The 22,172-nt window shown below is 45.7% G+C and overlaps 4 protein-coding genes across 4 annotated transcripts in view; 3 read left to right on the top strand and 1 right to left on the bottom strand.

The window, feature by feature from the left end:
• Positions 1 to 243: 243 nt before the first annotated feature.
• Positions 244 to 1,286, top strand: LOC311308418 (uroplakin-2-like; the record flags this gene model as incomplete). The annotated part of the gene is made up of 3 exons (XM_084437377.1): positions 244 to 272; positions 685 to 812; positions 1,144 to 1,286. 3 exons carry the CDS (start codon positions 244 to 246, stop codon positions 1,284 to 1,286), a joined length of 300 nt encoding a protein of 99 aa, XP_084293503.1.
• Positions 1,287 to 1,831: 545 nt separating this feature from the next.
• LOC311308407 (forkhead box protein N5-like) lies at positions 1,832 to 3,691 on the top strand (the record flags this gene model as incomplete). The annotated part of the gene is made up of 5 exons (XM_084437366.1): positions 1,832 to 1,958; positions 2,288 to 2,523; positions 2,819 to 3,102; positions 3,317 to 3,549; positions 3,669 to 3,691. The coding sequence occupies 5 exons, from the start codon at positions 1,832 to 1,834 to the stop codon at positions 3,689 to 3,691; spliced, it is 903 nt and encodes a 300-aa protein (XP_084293492.1).
• A 1,334-nt stretch (positions 3,692 to 5,025) lies between these two features.
• On the top strand, positions 5,026 to 12,948 carry LOC311314547 (centrosomal AT-AC splicing factor-like). Its single transcript, XM_084444957.1, has 11 exons — positions 5,026 to 5,365; positions 6,007 to 6,173; positions 6,607 to 6,705; positions 6,829 to 6,895; positions 6,991 to 7,053; positions 9,209 to 9,276; positions 9,459 to 9,573; positions 9,655 to 9,685; positions 10,319 to 10,414; positions 11,634 to 11,766; positions 11,995 to 12,948. The coding sequence occupies exons 1-11, from the start codon at positions 5,249 to 5,251 to the stop codon at positions 12,131 to 12,133; spliced, it is 1,095 nt and encodes a 364-aa protein (XP_084301083.1). The 5' UTR covers positions 5,026 to 5,248; the 3' UTR covers positions 12,134 to 12,948.
• A 36-nt stretch (positions 12,949 to 12,984) lies between these two features.
• Positions 12,985 to 22,172, bottom strand: part of LOC311308396 (glutamate receptor ionotropic, kainate 4-like) — a gene marked incomplete at its 5' end in the record, with an annotated part of 52,779 nt that continues 43,591 nt past the window's right edge. Inside the window, 4 exons of the mRNA XM_084437355.1 lie at positions 12,985 to 13,354; positions 13,802 to 13,920; positions 15,584 to 15,712; positions 20,860 to 21,085. Of these exons, the coding sequence (XP_084293481.1) occupies positions 12,986 to 13,354; positions 13,802 to 13,920; positions 15,584 to 15,712; positions 20,860 to 21,085 (843 nt within the window). The 3' untranslated portion in view covers position 12,985. The remainder of the gene's footprint in view (positions 13,355 to 13,801; positions 13,921 to 15,583; positions 15,713 to 20,859; positions 21,086 to 22,172) is intronic.

Raw genomic sequence — 22,172 nt, 5'->3', positions numbered from 1 at the left:
CCGTTCCCAGTGAGTCCAGCGTGCTCTGCGCCCCTATAGTGTTCAGTCTCTCACCTACTTACAGTAGCAGGGCTTCATTTCTCACAATAACAATGAGAGGAATGCTGTTCATCGTTGGGCTGCTTTTCACTCTCTCCAATGCAGGTGCGTTGCAGTTTTTCTGATCTGTAAAACATTTATATTCACATGAGATTATTCATCTTGCATCATGCAGTTTTAGTTTGAAGATGTACAACAAAGTGAATGCCGTTCTATGCCAAAGTGCCCAAAAGGTTGGTAAGCAAAATTAACCATGCTCTGACATTTGAATCAGTTTTCTGCGTGTGTCTTATTATTGATTGATCAGACTTCCAGGTGAGCCTGCTGAAGGAGGCGGATGGAGTTGTAACGGGTCGCTTGATGGATTCTCTGCTCCTGACTTTCCCCCCTTGTTCTCTGGCATCAAAGAAGGTCAGTCTGGTCTACAACAGCACCGCCACCAATGAGATCAGTGAGTATTAAACACATTCACCTCTTTTATAAACACAATAAACAGCTGTTATCCAGGCAAGTAGGCTACTATAGTATATTCAAGAGATTGATTGATAGATATATCAAATATAAAATGGTAAATTACATATAAAATGGTAACTTTCATTCAACAGAATTGCCCAATGTATTCACTGTGCCAAGCTGTCGCTCCAGAAGGGCCGTGATCACAGACACAGAGAATAACGGACAGTTCACTGTGACTAAAGACCTCGGCTACCAAGTCACCAACCTCACCAGCGGGACCACATACAGGTTGGTTTTGAGGTTATTTGCTGGTACAGGTTTGTTTTGAGGTTATTTGCTGGTACAGGTTTGTTTTGAGGTTAGCTCTGAGGTTACCAGTTTGCTGGTACAGGCCGTGTTTTATCATGTATTCCTTTAAAATGAGAATAGAGGTTGAGCATCTGGTGTTTGGTTTAGTGTTCAGTTTGTGGTGGGGGACCAGAGAAGTAACATCCTGCTGACCAACACAAGAGAGGGTAAGACAACACAATTAGCTTTTTACATAAGACTTGTTTTTGGTTGCATGTCTAAATTCCAGTACAAAGTCTGTATCCAATACCCTATTATTCTACTGTCTTCTACTGATTTCAACTTTGCTGTTTGCTGCAGTCAAGGACTACAACCAACTAGACGAAGGCCTGCCGGCACGCAGCGGGGCCATGGTGGTCATCACGGTCATCCTGTCTGTCGCCATGTTTATCTTACTAGTGGCTCTTATTGTCACCATTGCTCTGTCTGTTGGTGGAGATTGAGATTGCATACATTTCTAAAGCTTGCATTGTAGCCTAGTGCAGTTACACAGATACCATTAGGCATTGTAATCAAAATCGGTTTGCATGTAATTTAGTAATTAGATTAGATTTTTTTTTTTTTAAACAATGATATTACAAAAGAAGAACTAATGAGGTGTGTTTCAATGATGGGTCAATGAATGTTGCTGCCTCATGTTGACTAAAATAAAATAAAATGTGCACTTATTTATTTTAATTAATCAAGGGTGGATACTGTTGTATCCGCATTGAATTGTATCAATTAAGCCTTACATTTAAAAATGTTTCCTGCGTGTTTTTATACATCCATGTCTCTGTTTACACACTCACCGGCGGACTGCCGGTAAAGCGCGCGCTCCCGGTAATCTCTTGCACCTGGTGGTCATGTTCTCACTTACCAATAATGGACCCATCGTCACTTATAGAAAGAATTTGACCACATACCGTAATTCGCATGGTTTTGAAGAGGGGTGATTCATGTCTTCTTGAAAGAAGTCAAGTATATTTGCTCTATCGGTGGAACCAGAATGTATCTGGGCCTTCAGTTCCAATCCAGAAGCAAGTTCCTCGACCTCCATCTCTCAACCGGTCTCAGTGACTGGGACATGAACGAGGAGATCAAGCTCACTACAACAACCGATCAGTTTTATCAAGGTAAGAAGCAGACGATGGGAGTTTCAGAATGTATCTGCATCTTCTGGATGCAGATTACAAGAGCTGGTCCAACTGCCATGCGCTCTAGCCACATAATAGCCTACATTTGTTTCCATTATTGACAGACAATAAACTGAATCGTCAGTATCTTGTTCAGTGGCAAAATGCAAGGATATCAAGGAGAAAGGAAGACCTCATATGTCAGAACAGTCATCCATCAGGTGAGAGAGATATCGTTCTTTTCATCTGCACAGTAGGATACTCACTTTCTCAATAACTTTGTATTGTCAACATGATCAACATTCTTTCATAATGTTCTTCCACCTCAGAAGCCTCAGTGCAGCCGAATCTATGGCTGATGGTCAACCCCACGCTTGCATGCCCTATTAAGTACCCTAAAAGAGCCTCAAAGCCACCTAAGATGCCTGAGCAGTACCCCAGACCTGTGTCCCAGTCCTCGGTGGGCCCTGTCCAGCCCAGACACATCCAAGATGTCGTCTCAGCCATTGACGACACATGTCTGGATGAATCTCATCATGAGGCCTCTTCGTCCAGCGAGTACCTGGTAGGCCCGACTCTAATCGGCAGGATGACAGTTTTGGCCTACTAAGTAAACTGAAGCACATTATGTAGAGCTTAGTCAGAATGGGTTGTTCTGTGTTGTGTTCTGATTGGATGGCTCCGGGGTGTTGTGTGTTCTGATTGGATGGCTCCGGGGTGTTGTGTGTTAAGATGGAGATAAGGTCATCTGAGTGTCTGTGGCCTACAAAATGAATCTCTTTTAAATAACCATGTCATCTCACATCAGCTGACGGATGAGGATGACGCCTCTTTTAAATAACCATGTCATCTCATATCAGCTGACGGATGAGGATGACGCCTCTTCCGCGGATGTCCCCGTTTACCGGAAAGCCAGAACCTCCGGCAGGGGGCGAGGGGGGCGGGCGACCAAGGCGGGGCTGAGGAGGCGGAGTCTGGCCCAGAACAGGCGTCTCCAGAGGATCCTGCAGGACAGCAACCGCCTGCCGTCCGGCGCCGGAGCCTGGGCACGCCCACCCGTCAACTACTGCATCATCATCGCCATGGCGCTCAGCAGCAGTCGCGCAGGCAGCCTCAATGTCCAGCAGATCTATAACTTCACCAGGTGAGGGTCAAGGTTCAAGGTTCAGGTGAGCAGTATAGTGTTTTTAATCTGAATATGGCATATTACAGCTGGGTCGCCAGGTGAGCTCTGCTGTTGAACATGTTTAAACATGTTGAGTAGGGAACCGTTGAGCTCTGTGTTCAGATCCTTCCATTGCTGGGCTAGTGCGGACCCTTCTTTATTGTGGCTCATGACATCACCATCTTTCTTCCAGAGAGCACTTCCCCTTCTTCCAGACGGCCCCAGACGGCTGGAAAAACACAATTCGTCACAACCTGTGTTTCAGCAACAGCTTCAAGAAGACCCCCCAGCAGGTGTGTGGCGAGGGGAAGAGGAAGTCCTGCCTGTGGCACCTGACCATGGACGGACGCCGCAGGCTCCGAGACGAGATCCACAACCTGACGGGGGATTCCTTCCGAGCGCTGGCCAGGAGCATGAGCAGCCCTGGTGAGGAGAGGGATAATACTGTTAGGAGGAGGACTAATCCTATTGTAGCCTACTGTCTCATGAAATCAAATGAAAAAGTCATAATACGCACTGAATGATGAATTTGTTGCCTTTCACAGACATGATTCGAACGTTTTTTTGAGACGTGATCCTCATGATGACCTGCAAACAAACTGCCTCAATACCTGTGTTTCTTTTCTTTTCTTTGGTTACCATGGTTACCATGGCTGTAGCTACTGTGTGTTACTTTTCTGTGAAATCTTGTTTGTACTTATTTAATTCATTTTGAATGGATTTATTCCACTAATTGGATATTTTGGTTTGTTTGTTTAATTTAGAAAATAAAATGCAATCATTGGCAAATAACCCCTACTCTCTACTCAATAATTCAGAAATCCATCCTGCCCACAAGAGGGCAGCAACCCTGAGCTCAACCCTCAACATGTTGTTAGATGAGTTAAGCTGTGTAGGTTGAGGCTGGGACACTGTGGGTTGAGGCTGGGACACTGTGGGGTGGAGGCTGGGACACTGTGGGTTGAGGCTGGGACACTGTGGGTTGAGGCTGGGACTCTGTGGGTTGAGGCTGGGACACTGTGGGTTGAGGCTGGGACACTGTGGGTTGAGGCTGGGACACTGTGGGTTGAGGCTGGGACACTGTGGGTTGAGGCTGGGACACTGTGGGTGGAGGCTGGGACACTGTGGGTTGAGGCTGGGACACTGTGGGTGGAGGCTGGGACACTGTGGGTTGAGGCTGGGACACTGTGGGGTGGAGGCTGGGACACTGTGGGTTGAGGCTGGGACTCTGTGGGTTGAGGCTGGGACACTGTGGGTTGAGGCTGGGACACTGTGGGTTGAGGCTGGGACACTGTGGGTTGAGGCTGGGACACTGTGGGTTGAGGCTGGGACACTGTGGGTTGAGGCTGGGACACTGTGGGTGGAGGCTGGGACACTGTGGGTGGAGGCTGGGACACTGTGGGTTGAGGCTGGGACACTGTGGGTTGAGGCTGGGACACTGTGGGTTAAACAAGAACGTGTTTTTAATAGGAAAGCATGACACAGGGCTATGCAAATGTGGGCAGCCAGAAACTGTAAAACGTGTTTCTAGAGTGCAGCAAATATAGTACAGAAAGATAGTTTATATATAAGGATGTCAGGGCTGGGAGTGGAGGCTTTTTTCTGTTTTTTCTTTGTTTGGGCACAATGAGAACCACCAGATGATAACAGGCAGTACTGCAGTTCCAGCACGATACTGGGCTATATGAAGATCTAGGTGCTTAAAGCACCAAACCAGTGGAGGGCAGTAACACGCATTGCGGCGTCCACTCTGCCGGAAATTCAAAAGAAGAAGAAGAAGAAGAACATTTTGTTAGTAGACTTTTATTGTGAAAAAGTAGAGATACAGTCGATAGCTCGGGGAGCTAGTTTTTATGAGCTCCTCTAAATGCACCTCTTTATTTAGATGAGTGTCTAGTTCTTCCTCCATATGCATCGATGATCTTTGATAGTAAGCTTATGGATTCATGCACAACGGTTGTTCGCTTGCTTTATAGATAGTGCGAGCTAATCAATGGCATTAGCATCATTTGGAAACTAAGTTAGCAGTTAGCTAGCTATATGCTCGCAAGCGAGGGCTAGCAAACGTTAGATTCTTCTAGGAAAGATTATAAAGTGTAGAATTGGGAACGTGTAGAGTTTCTTGATGGGTGCATTTTACTGTGCAATATGTAGGCAAACATTCTTTTCGGGAAAAGGACACATCTTCGGGAAAAGCCACCAGAGCAAACTAAAGGTGGTCCTCGTCAAATTCCTTGAAAAGGCAGGTAATCTGTACACTTGAGCCCTGATGCTCTTCTGATAGGATTGATGTGATTGATGTATTTTGCACGGTGGTATCTTCAGTTCTTAACTTTTGGGCAAAAAGAAAGTACTCCAGGAGCAAAATGCGGTCAAATCAAATATTTATTGAGCACGCCTTCACAGGTCAAATCTTCGGCAATACTAAGTTCTTTTACGAGGTGGCGAGCTTATATACTTGGCTTCAGGCCAAGTATCACATGACAAACAAATTTGCATACAAGGGATGTTCATTAACACAGATCTGATCAACTAGTCTTGTAATTGGTCAATAGGACACTGGGCTCTGCCCCCCTCCGGACATGGGGGCAATCAAGGATTCTTCCTGTGTCCTCCTAAGATCACGTTACAACTGTAGACGAGGTGTTATCTTCATTGACCCAGAGGACAAAGGAATGTTTACTCAGGACAGGGCCTCTGTTGTAATCTACATGTTAGGTTACTTGTAATTACAGAGTTCTACCTAAAGTGAAGTTTATTAATTATTCTTAGTAAATTGATTACTACATGAGAGTAATACAAATGTATTGATGTAATACAGTATAAAAATATACTACAGCACGTTGCTATAATGTTCTTCTAACAATGCACCACGTGACGCAGGTGAAAGATGCGCGTCGGACAATCAGGAAGCCGCTCGTGCAGAAGTTTGATTGCACGCAGCACGAGCGCAGGTTCTGGTGCTACTGCTGCGCGCTCGAGGTGGAGAGACACGTGACCGATAGCAACATGACTGTGCTGTTTGGAGGGATCTTAGAGCATATGGCCAGGTAAGGTTTATTGGCTCATAGAGCACATGGCCAGGTAATGGTTATTGGCTCATAGAGCACATGGCCAGGTAAGGGTTATTGGATCATAGAGCACATGGCCAGGTAAGGGTTATTGGATCATAGAGCACATGGCCAGGTAAGGGTTATTGGCTCATAGAGCACATGGCCAGGTAATGGTTATAGGCTCATAGAGCACATGGCCAGGTAATGGTTATAGGCTCATAGAGCACATGGCCAGGTAAGGGTTATAGGCTCATAGAGCACATGGCCAGGTAAGGGTTATTGGCTCATAGAGCACATGGCCAGGTAAGGTTTATTGGCTCATAGAGCACATGGCCAGGTAATGGTTATTTCTGCTTAACCACGACTTCAGTGTGACTGAATCATCCATTTTCACTTACATGCTTTCATGGACTGTCACCTGTAATTTCAGCCCAGAACACAGAAAGAAAACCCACACATTCTTCTGGGAGAACAAAGCTGACCCCAAGTTGAAGGACAAGTTCATCGTGACCGAAGAAGAGACAGAAAGGTTTGCTCAGAGAAAGACCAAACCTTGCCTTTACGAACAATGATGACAAACCTTTGAGCATTTCGTTGTACATCTTGTATTACAAATAAACAACCTTTAATCCTTAAACAACTTCAATTTCAGGTTCAAAACGGAAGTGGCAAAAGCATTGGACTCATTTGAGGAGAAGGAAGATGAGCACATCAAGCAAGTAAAGTGTTTTTTATTTATAAACATGATTACTTCAAGTCAAGTTGTTCAAGTAATCAATTCTTTGTTGATACATGCATTTCCGTCTGTTTCCAGCAAGCCGCTCATATCCGTGCCCAGGAGCATCAGCGACAGGAAATCCTCCAATCTCTCCTTGAGGTTTGTTTTCCCAGGATGCAACGGCAGTATCCACATAACTGTTACTTAACCTTCTTTGTGTGAAGTCTGTCATTACCTACACCCCAGCAACAGCGCAGGGAGAGGTCATGTTTTTGGTGGCGCGTGTTCATTTGTTTGTCTGTTAGCAGGAATTCGCAAAAAATACTAGACCAATTTCCAGGAAAGTCGGTGGTAGGTCTTTGGTAGTAGGTCTTAGGTGGTAGGTCTTTGGTAGTAGGTCTTTGGTAGTAGGTCTTAGGTAGTAGGTCTTTGGTAGTAGGTCTTTGGTAGTAGGTCTTTGGTAGTAGGTCTTTGGTAGTAGGTCTTTGGTAGTAGGTCTTAGGTAGTAGGTCTTTGGTAGTAGGTCTTAGGTAGTAGGTCTTTGGTAGTAGGTCTTTGGTAGTAGGTCTTTGGTAGTAGGTCTTAGGTGGTAGGTCTTTGGTAGTAGGTCTTTGGTAGTAGGTCTTAGGTGGTAGGTCTTTGGTAGTAGGTCTTTGGTAGTAGGTCTTAGGTAGTAGGTCTTTGGTAGTAGGTCTTAGGTGGTAGGTCTTTGGTAGTAGGTCTTTGGTAGTAGGTCTTTGGTAGTAGGTCTTTGGTAGTAGGTCTTTGGTAGTAGGTCTTTGGTAGTAGGTCTTAGGTGGTAGGTCTTTGGTAGTAGGTCTTAGGTGGTAGGTCTTTGGTAGTAGGTCTTAGGTGGTAGGTCTTTGGTAGTAGGTCTTTGGTAGTAGGTCTTTGGTAGTAGGTCTTAGATGGTAGGTCTTAGGTGGTAGGTCTTAGGTGGTAGGTCTTAGGTGGTAGGTCTTAGGTAGTAGGTCTTTGGTAGTAGGTCTTAGGTGGAAGGTCTTTGGTAGTAGGTCTTTGGTAGTAGGTCTTTGGTAGTAGGTCTTTGGTAGTTGGTCTTAGGTGGTAGGTCTTTGGTAGTAGGTCTTTGGTAGTAGGTCTTTGGTAGTAGGTCTTAGGTGGTAGGTCTTTGGTAGTAGGTCTTAGGTGGTAGGTCTTTGGTAGTAGGTCTTAGGTGGTAGGTCTTTGGTAGTAGGTCTTAGGTGGTAGGTCTTTGGTAGTAGGTCTTAGGTGGTAGGTCTTTGGTAGTAGGTCTTAGGTAGTAGGTCTTAGGTAGTAGGTCTTAGGTGGTAGGTCTTTGGTAGTAGGTCTTAGGTGGTAGGTCTTTGGTAGTAGGTCTTAGGTGGTAGGTCTTTGGTAGTAGGTCTTAGGTGGTAGGTCTTTGGTAGTAGGTCTTTGGTAGTAGGTCTTAGGTGGTAGGTCTTTGGTAGTAGGTCTTTGGTAGTAGGTCTTTGGTAGTAGGTCTTAGATGGTAGGTCTTAGGTGGTAGGTCTTAGGTGGTAGGTCTTAGGTGGTAGGTCTTAGGTGGTAGGTCTTTGGTAGTAGGTCTTTGGTAGTAGGTCTTTGGTAGTAGGTCTTAGGTGGAAGGTCTTTGGTAGTAGGTCTTTGGTAGTAGGTCTTTGGTAGTAGGTCTTTGGTAGTAGGTCTTAGGTGGTAGGTCTTTGGTAGTAGGTCTTTGGTAGTAGGTCTTTGGTAGTAGGTCTTTGGTAGTAGGTCTTAGGTGGTAGGTCTTTGGTAGTAGGTCTTAGGTAGTAGGTCTTAGGTGGTAGGTCTTAGGTGGTAGGTCTTAGGTGGTAGTAGGTCTTTGGTAGTAGGTCTTAGGTGGTAGGTCTTTGGTAGTAGGTCTTAGGTGGTAGGTCTTTGGTAGTAGGTCTTAGGTAGTAGGTCTTAGGTAGTAGGTCTTAGGTAGTAGGTCTTAGGTGGTAGGTCTTTGGTAGTAGGTCTTAGGTGGTAGGTCTTTGGTAGTAGGTCTTAGGTGGTAGGTCTTAGGTAGTAGGTCTTAGGTGGTAGGTCTTTGGTAGTAGGTCTTAGGTGGTAGGTCTTTGGTAGTAGGTCTTAGGTGGTAGGTCTTTGGTAGTAGGTCTTAGGTGGTAGGTCTTTGGTAGTAGGTCTTTGGTGGTAGGTCTTTGGTAGTAGGTCTTAGGTGGTAGGTCTTTGGTAGTAGGTCTTAGGTAGTAGGTCTTTGGTAGTAGGTCTTAGGTGGTAGGTCTTTGGTAGTAGGTCTTAGGTGGTAGGTCTTTGGTAGTAGGTCTTAGGTGGTAGGTCTTGTGTGAATACTGTGAAACACTGTTGGCTCTTCCTGAATCGACCTCAGCCTGAGGCAGAGCTGGAGCAGTCCAACGGCGCGCCAGGCCTGTTCCATTCTACACCGCTGGCTTCCAGGTAAGATGGTGGAAGGTTGTCTCCAAGGTAACACAGTTTTACATAGTAATGAATTACACAGGTATAAAACGGCAATTACACTGGTATACAATAAGAGTAATGGAAGTTGTATTCTTTGTATGTTGTATCGGTGCACATGACTGTTCTTGTGATGTTAATGTGGGTCTTCATTTTGGGAGTAGCTCTCACTTCAGGCCCCCAGGGACAGATGAGCAGGCGGGGCCAAGCTGGGTCGACCCAATGGTGGATGGGCAGTGGACAGGAACTGGACAAGGCCTGACTTTCATTGGTTACCAGGTAGGACATGTCCTGTCAGTCATAATACATCAGGAAACCAGAAGTCATTAACTCATCGTCCCTTCCCCTCTCTGCCCACAGGATTCCTCCAACAGTGGGAATGTTCACACAGGTAACGGCATCGCACAAACCACCACAACGGATAACACCTTGTTTTTTACATGTGTACTCACGTGTGTACTTGTCTGAACCGTGTGTGTGTGTGTGTGTACTCACGTGTGTACTTGTCTGATCCGTGTGTGTGTGTGTACTTGTGTTTGTGTGTGTACTCACGTGTGTACTTGTCTGAACCGTGCGTGTGTGTGTACTCACGTGTGTACTTGTCTGACCTGTGTGTGTGTGTACTCACGTGTGTACTTGTCTGACCTGTGTGTGTGTTTACTCACGTGTGTACTTGTCTGACCCGTGTGTGTGTGTGTGTGTACTCACGTGTGTACTTGTCTGACCTGTGTGTGTGTGTACTCACGTGTGTACTTGTCTGACCCGTGTGTGTGTGTACTCACGTGTGTACTTGTCTGACCCGTGTGTGTACTCACGTGTGTGTACTTGTCTGACCCGTGTGTGTGTGTACTCACGTGTGTACTTGTCTGACCTGTGTGTGTGTGTACTCACGTGTGTACTTGTCTGACCCGTGTGTGTACTCACGTGTGTACTCACGTGTGTACTTGTCTGACCCGTGTGTGTGTACTTGTCTGACCCGTGTGTGTGTGCGTGTGTGTGTGTACTCACGTGTGTACTTGTGTAGGAGCCGTTCCTCCGTGGCTGCAGGGTGAACCTCCGGATGGCGGATCTGGACCAGCTGCTCCGATCGGACCGTCGCTGCTCGACTTCCTCAAACAGAGTAGGTCCTCCCGGGTTTGGGACTAAAAACATTTGATTTATCACCAGGGAGGTAGAACTGATAACCAGTAGATCAGATTTATCACCAGGGAGGTATTACTGGTCACCAGTACATCAGATTTATCACCAGGGAGGTAGAACTGATAACCAGTAGATCAGATTTATCACCAGGGAGGTAGAACTGATAACCAGTAGATCAGATTTATCACCAGGGAGGTAGAACTGATAACCAGTAGATCAGATTTATCACCAGGGAGGTAGAACTGATAACCAGTACATCAGATTTATCACCAGGGAGGTAGAACTGATAACCAGTACATCAGATTTATCGCCAGGGAGGTAGAACTGGTCACCAGTACATCAGCACTCAGCACCTGTGAGGATTTCAAACTTCACTAGTCTCTGTTAAGGATGGGAGCAGTGAAACTGCTGTGTGAATTCAAGCCATCAGTACAGTCATGATCTGTAGTCCACTTCCTCTTGATTTCCACTAAATGTGAGCGTGTTGTTGCCCCCTCTCTAAACGTGAGCGTGTTGTTGCCCCCTCTCTAAACGTGGGCGTGTTGTTGCCCCCTCTCTAAATGTGGGTGTGTTGTTGCCCCCTCTCTAAACGTGAGCGTGTTGTTGCCCCCTCTCTAAACGTGGGTGTGTTGTTGCCCCCTCTCTAAACGTGAGCGTGTTGTTGCCCCCTCTCTAAACATGAGCGTGTTGTTGCCCCCTCTCTAAACGTGAGCGTGTTGTTGCCCCCTCTCTAAACGTGGGCGTGTTGTTGCCCCCTCTCTAAATGTGGGTGTGTTGTTGCCCCCTCTCTAAACGTGAGCGTGTTGTTGCCCCCTCTCTAAACGTGAGCGTGTTGTTGCCCCCTCTCTAAACGTGGGTGTGTTGTTGCCCCCTCTCTAAACGTGAGCGTGTTGTTGCCCCCTCTCTAAACGTGAGCGTGTTGTTGCCCCCTCTCTAAACGTGAGCGTGTTGTTGCCCCCTCTCTAAACGTGAGCGTGTTGTTGCCCCCTCTCTAAACGTGGACGTGTTGTTGCCCCCTCTCTAAACGTGGGCGTGTTGTTGCCCCCTCTCAAAACGTGGGCGTGTTGTTGCCCCCTCTCTAAATGTGGGCGTGTTGTTGCCCCCTCTCTGAATGTGAGCGTGTTGTTGCCCCCTCTCTAAACGTGAGCGTGTTGTTGCCCCCTCTCTAAACGTGGGCGTGTTGTTGCCCTCTCTCCCAGGGGAGCAGGAGAAGCTGAGGAAGCTGCCTCCCAACCGCGTCGGGGCAAACTTCGACCACAGCTCCCAGACCGACGCCAACTGGCTGCCCTCTTTTGGCCGAGTGTGGAACAGCGGCCGGCGCTGGCAGTCCAGGTGAGTCTGACCTTTGAACCGCTGCAGTCCAGGTGAGTCTGACCTTTGAACCGCTGCAGTCCAGGTGAGTCTGACCTTTGAACCAGCAAGGCTGCTGAATGGACTATAAACCTCTCAGAATGGGCTGGAAATGAGGGTCTGATTTGAGTTTGATTTGATGACATTGAAATGTTTACTGGCTCAGGGTTTGTGCCCAGACTAGATGGTGTTTTTGTTTTCCCGCCTCAGACACCAGTTCAGAGCGGAGGAGGGACAGGGCAACCGGAGAAAGAGGAAGAGGGACCAGGGGACAGAGGGACGGAGGGACCAGGGGACAGAGGGACCAGGGGACAGAGGGACCAGGGGACGGAGGGACCAGCCTGAATAACTGAAGGACTTGGGGTTCCTTTTCTGAGATGCTCTGTGTTCATGTATATAGCTCCTATAATTCATAGATTGTGAAAAATCTTTCTTTCACTTTGTGTTTGATTTTGGTTTTAATGTAAGAATCAGTCACTTGTTCAGAAAAAACACCTTTATTGTTAAGAAAAGAAGACATTTCTGTCCCACGATTTCTCACTGGCCTGTGTGATGATGGCGTTTCCAATGAGTCGATTGTTTTGGCACTTGAATGTATCATAATAAAACTGGCACCCTGCATACAGTAGTCCAGTCAGAATCCTTGAAGTTTAGCGCAGGTAACAGAGGGCCAACGTTGTTGTTGTCATATTGTAGGCACACCGGATGTTTATGGGTTCATTGCAGAATATCCCGTTCACATCAGCCATTTAAAAACCGTTAAACGCAGGTTTAGGACTGCAGTCTCTGTCAAGGTTATCATTCCGTTCTTTGTATAGTTAGCTACTGGTTAGCTTTGTTTCTATCTGAGGAAATGAGTTTCAACTGACTGGCCCTCCGAACTGAAAGAGATGAACTCCAAACAGAAATACCGATGGATTAGGGTGAATGGAACTTTCTGTAAAGAAGCTCAAGTTTCCTCCGACCACGTTCAAAACGACAACATTACACCAGTTTTCATCTCTGTATGGGGCGTCTGCAAAGGGCCTCGTCTGTCTGGACTGGCCACCACCTTTCAGGTTGCAAGAACAACACTTTAGTTGATGACAGTTAATGCTACTTATGACAGCAATATCAAACACTATCAAAGTCCCTTGTGAGCGATCCAGCATTTCCGCCATCGCCCTGCCCACTGCGGTGAGGTAGTAGTTTTCACCGTCCGTTAAACCCCCTCCTCTCGGCTCTCAGACGAGTGTTCTCGGGGGGGTAGGGGTCGTTCTCTGGGGGGAAGGGGTCGCACATGCAGTCCTTTGAACCCCCGACACTCGGGGCAGATCCGCACGTGAGCGCAGCCCGGTGGAGACAAGATGGCGTCCTGCACCAGTGTGTTAGACAGAGGATCAACTGAGCCACTGCAGCTGTCCACCCCACACACCAGGCCGTTGAAGTTGAGGCCGCTGCTTCCTGCGCCCTCGCGCGCCTCCGGCAGGGGAGCCAGCGTCTCGGCGCTCCTCAGACGATGCGCCTCCAGGCTCGTCTCACAGAGAAGGATGCCGTGCAGCGCCCTGAGCATCTCCACACACATAGACACCTGGGAGACATGGAGGAGACCATCAGGGCCCTGAGCATCTCCACACACACACACACACACACACACACACCTGGGAGACAGGGAGGAGACCATCAGAGCCCTGAGCATCTCCACACACACACACACACACACACACACACACCTGTTAGACAGGGAGGAGACCATCAGAGCCCTGAGCATCTCCACACACACACACACACACACACCTGGGAGACAGGGAGGAGGGTTAGGGTTAGCCCATCCCATTTCTCGGAGGAGTGCGGACGCTTGTTCACTTCCGCTCGCGGATTGAAAAGGACATGACTGGAAGCTTCCTCTAGCACGCTTCGACAGCCAATCAAATGCAATTTTTAAAATGTGTGAGTGGGTGACACTGGTGGGCACTTCAGGGAGAAGGATCAGGAGCTCAATCATTCCCATAACAGCGGTCAACATGGTCAGTCTCACCTCTGCCCCTCCAGCATGCTGCTGCACCCAGGCGAACTCCAGCACGGCCATGAAGACCCCCAACAGCAGGCCGCACAGAAGAACCACAAACACCCCTCCAACGCTCTCCATCCCCAGCCCTAACACACAGAGAGAGAGAGAGAGACCTAACACACACACCAGAGAGAGAGAGAGAGACCTAACACACACACCAGAGAGAGAGAGAGAGACCTAACACACACACCAGAGAGAGAGAGAGAGAGACATGCCCAGCCCTAACACACACACCAGAGAGAGAGAGACATGCCCAGCCCAGCTCCATCCCTAACACACACACCAGAGAGAGAGAGAGAGAGAGAGAGAGAGAGAGACATGCCCAGCCCTAACACACACACCAGAGAGAGAGAGAGAGAGAGAGAGAGAGAGACATGCCCAGCCCTAACACACACACCAGAGAGAGAGAGACATGCCCATCCCTAACACACACACCAGAGAGAGAGAGACATGCCCATCCCTAACACACACACCAGAGAGAGAGAGACATGCCCAGCCCAGCTCCATCCCTAACACACACACCAGAGAGAGAGAGAGACATGCCCAGCCCTAACACACACACCAGAGAGAGAGAGAGAGAGAGAGAGACATTCCCAGCCCAGATCCATCCCCAGCCCTCACACACACACCAGAGAGAGACGCGTGCACTTACTGCAAAAGATGTTAGCTTTTAGGTCTGTAGTTTGAGGGATTCATGTGTTGAATGTAAATGAATTAGACTGGTGAGGTAGGGTTCTATTTCCTGTTGTGGAGGTTAGACTGGTGAGGTAGGGTTCTATTTCCTGTTGTGGAGGTTAGACTGGTGAGGTAGGGTTCTATTTCCTGTTGTGGAGGTTAGACTGGTGAGGTAGGGTTCTATTTCCTGTTGTGGAGGTTAGACTGGTGAGGTAGGGTTCTATTTCCTGTTGTGGAGGTTAGACTGGTGAGGTAGGGTTCTATTTCCTGTTGTGGAGGTTAGACTGGTGAGGTAGGGTTCTATTTCCTGTTGTGGAGGTTAGACTGGTGAGGTAGGGTCCTATTTCCTGTTGTGGAGGTTAGACTGGTGAGGTAGGGTCCTATTTCCTGTTGTGGAGGTTAGACTGGTGAGGTCTATTTCCTGTTGTGGAGGTTAGACTGGTGAGGTTGGGTTCTATTTCCTGTTGTGGAGGTTAGACTGGTGAGGTAGGGTTCTATTTCCTGTTGTGGAGGTTAGACTGGTGAGGTCTATTTCCTGTTGTGGAGGTTAGACTGGTGAGGTAGGGTTCTATTTCCTGTTGTGGAGGTTAGACTGGTGAGGTAGGGTTCTATTTCCTGTTGTGGAGGTTAGACTGGTGAGGTAGGGTTCTATTTCCTGTTGTGGAGGTTAGACTGGTGAGGTCTATTTCCTGTTGTGGAGGTTAGACTGGTGAGGTCTATTTCCTGTTGTGGAGGTTAGACTGGTGAGGTAGGGTTCTATTTCCTGTTGTGGAGGTTAGACTGGTGAGGTAGGGTTCTATTTCCTGTTGTGGAGGTTAGACTGGTGAGGTAGGGTTCTATTTCCTGTTGTGGAGGTTAGACTGGTGAGGTAGGGTTCTATTTCCTGTTGTGGAGGTTAGACTGGTGAGGTAGGGTTCTATTTCCTGTTGTGGAGGTTAGACTGGTGAGGTAGGGTTCTATTTCCTGTTGTGGAGGTTAGACTGGTGAGGTAGGGTTCTATTTCCTGTTGTGGAGGTTAGACTGGTGAGGTAGGGTTCTATTTCCTGTTGTGGAGGTGAGCGAGTGCTGCGGTACCCTGTGCCTGATGGTCTTCTGTTTTGGAACATCTGTCTCCCTGCCACCACTTCCTCTTGAGGATGTCCAGCCTGTTGTCCTCCTGCAGTTTGAGGATGGCCAGGTCGATCTCATCCCGGTAAACAGAGCCTGGCAACGTAGACATACCAACGTGTCAGAGATGGTGAGCTTTGAAGTCATTGGAAGAGCTACTTCAAGGTTGCATCACCTTCAAGCTCATCCAATGAGCTACCTGCAGCAGTAGAGCTTCTAATGAACTCTGCTATAGACCATTAACGTTCAGAGGACTTGAGGGTAATTATGTTGGACATAATCCTAAAACCAAAAGGTTTGTACCTGTAAAGCTATTACCCTTGCAATTCATGTGCAACTCAAGGACGTTTATTTTATTTGTCATATGCCTTAGCAGGGGTGTAGTGGCAATAAAAAAGGTGGATAAACGATGAATTCCGTGATCGAGGTGTTTGGCGCGCGGGAGGGGAGGGGGAGGGGTGTGGGGGAGAGGGGTGGGGGAGGGGGGTGGGGGAGGGGGGTGGGGGAGAGGGGTGGGGGTGCACAGTGTGCCATAAAAGCTGTCATCATTAAAATATAAAGTATATGGGTGATGGGTTTGTCCTCTGTTCTTCCTCTCTCTCCTCTCTTCCTCCTTTCCCTCCTTGTCCTCTCTGTCTCTTCTCTGTCATTTCCTCTTCTCCTTCCTTGTCCTCGGTCTCTCCTCTCTGTCTCTCCTCTGTCTGTTCCTCCTCTTTCTCTCTCCTCTGTTCCTCCTCTCTCTTCCCTTGTCCTCCGTCTCCTCTCTCTATTTCTCCTTTCTCTGCCTCTCCTCCTTGTCCTCTATCATTTTTTCCACTGTCCCTGTCCTCTCTGTTCCTCCTCTTTCTTCCTGCATCCCTGTCTGCCTCACCACTGTCTGTCTGCCTCACCACTCTCTGCCTCACCACTGTCTGTCTGCCTCACCACTGTCTGTCTGCCTCACCACTGTCTGTCTGCCTCACCACTCTCTGCCTCACCACTGTCTGTCTGCCTCACCACTGTCTGTCTGCCTCACCACTGTCTGCCTCACCACTGTCTGTCTGCCTCACCACTGTCTGCCTGCCTCACCACTGTCTGTCTGCCTCACCACTGTCTGTCTGCCTCACCACTGTCTGTCTGCCTCACCACTGTCTATCTGCCTCACCACTGTCTGTCTGCCTCACCACTGTCTGTCTGCCTCACCACTTTCTGCCTGCCTCACCACTGTCTGCCTCACCACTGTCTGTCTGCCTCACCACTGTCTGTCTGCCTCACCACTGTCTGTCTGCCTCACCACTGTCTATCTGCCTCACCACTGTCTGTCTGCCTCACCACTGTCTGTCTGCCTCACCACTGTCTGTCTGCCTCAATACTCTCTGCAAAACAAAGTTTAAAATATAGAAAACAGGGTGAGCCCCAAACAGCTCTGCTGCAGCCCACCTGCCACAGATGATAGAAAAAAAACAAAATAACAACTTTGCGCTAGAAAAACAATAGGCACCTCTTAACTAGCCAATTGTATTGCATAAACTGTATTTATGTATTTAGAGGTGGGTAAACGCTATTTAGAGGTGGGTAAACTCTATTTAGATGTGGATAAACTCTATTTAGATGTGGATAAACTCTATTTAGATGTGGGTAAACTAGATGTGGATAAACTCTATTTAGATGTGGGTAAACTCTATTTAGATGTGGATAAACTCTATTTAAATGTGGGTAAACTCTATTTAGATGTGGATAAACTCTATTTAAATGTGGGTAAACTCTATTTAGATGTGGGTAAACTCTATTTAGATGTGGATAAACTCTATTTAAATGTGGGTAAACTAGATGTGGATAAACTCTATTTAGATGTGGGTAAACTCTATTTAGAGGTGGGTAAACTCTATTTAAATGTGGGTAAACTCTATTTAGATGTGGATAAACTCTATTTAAATGTGGGTAAACTAGATGTGGGTAAACTCTATTTAGAGGTGGGTAAACTCTATTTAAATGTGGGTAAACTCTATTTAGATGTGGATAAACTCTATTTAAATGTGGGTAAACTCTATTTAGATGTGGATAAACTCTATTTAAATGTGGGTAAACTCTATTTAGATGTGGGTAAACTCTATTTAAATGTGGGTAAACTCTATTTAGATGTGGGTAAACTCTATTTAGAGGTGGGTAAACTCTATTTAGATGTGGATAAACTCTATTTAGATGTGGGTAAACTCTATTTAGAGGTGGGTAAACTAGATGTGGGTAAACTCTATTTAGATGTGGATAAACTCTATTTAGATGTGGGTAAACTCTATTAAGATGTGGATAAACTCTATTTAAATGTGGGTAAACTCTATTTAAATGTGGGTAAACTCTATTTAAATGTGGGTAAACTCTATTTAAATGTGGGTAAACTCTATTTAGATGTGGGTAAACTCTATTTAGTTGTGGGTAAACTAGATGTGGGTAAACTCCATTTAAATGTGGGTAAACTCTATTTAAATGTGGGTAAACTCTATTTAAATGTGGGTAAACTCTATTTAGAGGTGGGTAAACTCTATTTAAATGTGGGTAAACTCTATTTAGAGGTGGGTAAACTCTATTTAAATGTGGGTAAACTCTATTTAAATGTGGGTAAACTCTATTTAGATGTGGATAAACTCTATTTAAATGTGGGTAAACTCTATTTAAATGTGGGTAAACTCTATTTAGATGTGGATAAACTCTATTTAAATGTGGGTAAACTCTATTTAAATGTGGGTAAACTCTATTTAGATGTGGGTAAACTCTATTTAGTTGTGGTTAAACTAGATGTGGGTAAACTCCATTTAAATGTGGGTAAACTCTATTTAAATGTGGGTAAACTCTATTTAGAGGTGGGTAAACTCTATTTAAATGTGGGTAAACTCTATTTAGAGGTGGGTAAACTCTATTTAAATGTGGGTAAACTCTATTTAGATGTGGGTAAACTAGATGTGGATAAACTCTATTTAGATGTGGGTAAACTCTATTTAGAGGTGGGTAAACTCTATTTAAATGTGGGTAAACTCTATTTAAATGTGGGTAAACTCTATTTAAATGTGGGTAAACTCTATTTAGAGGTGGGTAAACTCTATTTAAATGTGGGTCAACTCTATTTAGATGTGGATAAACTCTTTTTAAATGTGGGTAAACTAGATGTGGATAAACTCTATTTAGATGTGGGTAAACTCTATTTAGATGTGGGTAAACTCTATTTAAATGTGGGTAAACTCTATTTAGATGTGGATAAACTCTATTTGAATGTGGGTAAACTAGATGTGGGTAAACTCTATTTAGAGGTGGGTAAACTCTATTTAAATGTGGGTAAACTCTATTTAGATGTGGATAAACTCTATTTAAATGTGGGTAAACTCTATTTAGATGTGGATAAACTCTATTTAAATGTGGGTAAACTCTATTTAGATGTGGATAAACTCTATTTAAATGTGGGTAAACTCTATTTAGATGTGGGTAAACTCTATTTAAATGTGGGTAAACTCTATTTAGATGTGGGTAAACTCTATTTAGAGGTGGGTAAACCCTATTTAGATGTGGATAAACTCTATTTAGATGTGGGTAAACTCTATTTAGAGGTGGGTAAACTAGATGTGGGTAAACTCTATTTAGATGTGGGTAAACTCTATTTAGATGTGGATAAACTCTATTTAAATGTGGGTAAACTCTATTTAAATGTGGGTAAACTCTATTTAGATGTGGATAAACTCTATTTAAATGTGGGTAAACTCTATTTAAATGTGGGTAAACTCTATTTAGATGTGGGTAAACTCTATTTAGTTGTGGGTAAACTAGATGTGGGTAAACTCCATTTAAATGTGGGTAAACTCTATTTAAATGTGGGTAAACTCTATTTAAATGTGGGTAAACTCTATTTAGAGGTGGGTAAACTTTATTTAAATGTGGGTAAACTCTATTTAGAGGTGGGTAAACTCTATTTAAATGTGGGTAAACTCTATTTAAATGTGGGTAAACTCTATTTAGATGTGGATAAACTCTATTTAAATGTGGGTAAACTCTATTTAAATGTGGGTAAACTCTATTTAGATGTGGATAAACTCTATTTAAATGTGGGTAAACTCTATTTAAATGTGGGTAAACTCTATTTAGATGTGGGTAAACTCTATTTAGTTGTGGGTAAACTAGATGTGGGTAAACTCCATTTAAATGTGGGTAAACTCTATTTAAATGTGGGTAAACTCTATTTAAATGTGGGTAAACTCTATTTAGAGGTGGGTAAACTCTATTTAAATGTGGGTAAACTCTATTTAGAGGTGGGTAAACTCTATTTAAATGTGGGTAAACTCTAGTTAGATGTGGGTAAACTAGATGTGGATAAACTCTATTTAGATGTGGGTAAACTCTATTTAGAGGTGGGTAAACTCTATTTAAATGTGGGTAAACTCTATTTAAATGTGGGTAAACTCTATTTAAATGTGGGTAAACTCTATTTAGAGGTGGGTAAACTCTATTTAGATGTGGGTAAACTCTATTTAGATGCGGGTAAACTCTATTTAGATGTGGGTAAACTCTATTTAGATGTGGGTAAACTAGATGTGGATTCACTCTATTTAAATGTGGGTAAACTCTATTTAAATGTGGGTAAACTCTATTTCATGAATGTAGGAGGTGTGTAAACAGTGGTTTCGTGCCTCCTCTACAGCCCTGTGTGTGAGATACAGGTACAGTTAAATTCATTGGGATGACGCGTCTCCTGGGTGGAGCCCTTGAAAGCGGAGCTATCTGAGGTATGTATTCATACAGCTGTTCATCGTGTGGCTCCTACCCAGAGGCATGCCCACGCCGTAGCCCTATCTGGGTCAGGTAGACTACCCCTCCCTCCCTCCCTCTCCTACCCAGAGGCATGCCCACGCCGTAGCCCTTGGTGTCCAGCAGGCCCTCTATCTGGGTCAGGTAGACTACCCCTCCCTCTCCTACCCAGAGGCATGCCCACGCCGTAGCCCTATCTGGGTCAGGTAGACTACCCCTCCCTCTCCTACCCAGAGGCATGCCCACGCCGTAGCCCTATCTGGGTCTGGTAGACTACCCCTCCCTCCCTCCCTCTCCTACCCAGAGGCATGCCCACGCCGTAGCCCTTGGTGTCCAGCAGGCCCTCTATCTGGGTCAGGTAGACAACCCCTCCCTCCCTCCCTCTCCTACCCAGAGGCATGCCCACGCCGTAGCCCTTGGTGTCCAGCAGGCCCTCTATCTGGGTCAGGTAGACTACCCCTCCCTCCCTCTCCTACCCAGAGGCATGCCCACGCCGTAGCCCTTGGTGTCCAGCAGGCCTCCTATCTGGGTCAGGTTGCAGTTCCTCTGGTGGTAGTACTCGTTCATGGTGCTCTCCAGCAGGAAGGCGTAGTTGGAGTTGAGCACGCGGGCGATGCCCTCCTCCGTGCTCTTCACAAACACGCTGGGCAGCTTGGAGGACATGAAGTTCCACATGCGCTGGTACGTCTGGTAGCGCGAGTTCTGATGGACGAGAGAGAGAGGAACTGGGTCGTAATGACGGAGAGATAGTGAACAGTAGTGTCTATCTATCTATCTATCTATCTATCTATCTATCTATCTATCTATCTATCTATCTATCTATCTATCTATCTATCTATCTGTAGATGATCCCTCTTTCTCTTCCTCCAGATTAGATAGATAGATTGTTAGATTGTATATATATATTAGCTAGATTGTTAGATTGTATATTAGCTAGATTGTTTATATATATATTGTAAAACGAGTGGGAGTCAAAGCACCGGAGAGAGAGAGGGAGACCATGAGTTAACCTCGCTCTCTCACTGCCTCTGCTTCACTGGAAACACAGCAGATTGCATCGTAACATTTCCCATTAACACCGATATTGATCAGCCTGTAAGCAAGGAGATCTCTGTCAACTCAATTAAAAGCTTTCTGAAAATTGATGTAACAGGCAAAAGTAGGTTTATTCTCCTGTAATCTATTTCTGACTATTGTAAATACAGTGTAAATATGATCAATACAGGCCCTCTCACAACTAATAAATAAAAAAACTAATAAATGTTCTTTCTCAAATGTCGTCAATCTTTCATTAAGCAGAGTGGAATACAGTTTATAAACCGTACAGTACTCTTAGTTGAAGCGATGGTAATCTACTGGATTCCAAGCATTTTAATAAATAAGCCAAAGAGAATTTGGACCAACTGAGGCGCTGTGGTAGATCTTTAATACCTATTATAATATAAATGGTAGGTCTTCCATCCCTGGTCTGGCTCTGCTCATCACTCTCAGGACCTGAGTGTTGTGAAGGAGTGCTTGTACGCATGTCTGAGTATTATTATACACACCTATACAGCCTGTATGTATTAATTATTCTATATTTTATACATGCTGTATGAACAGTATTAATATATTGCTTAATATATTGCTAGTGTATATTCACTACTATGGATTTCTTCTTCATGTGGGTTTGATGTTATATCCTCTCCCCCCCAGGCTCGGGCCGAGGGGCTATCCTTTTACCCCCCCTAGCCTGGATGAGGGGCTATCCTTTTACCACCCCGAGCCTGGGTGAGGGGCTATCCTTTTA

This window comes from Borostomias antarcticus (assembly GCF_949987555.1).
Source record: "Borostomias antarcticus genome assembly, chromosome: 1".
Taxonomy (NCBI): domain Eukaryota; kingdom Metazoa; phylum Chordata; class Actinopteri; order Stomiiformes; family Stomiidae; genus Borostomias; species Borostomias antarcticus.
This window is presented reverse-complemented; position numbering and strand designations above follow the sequence as displayed.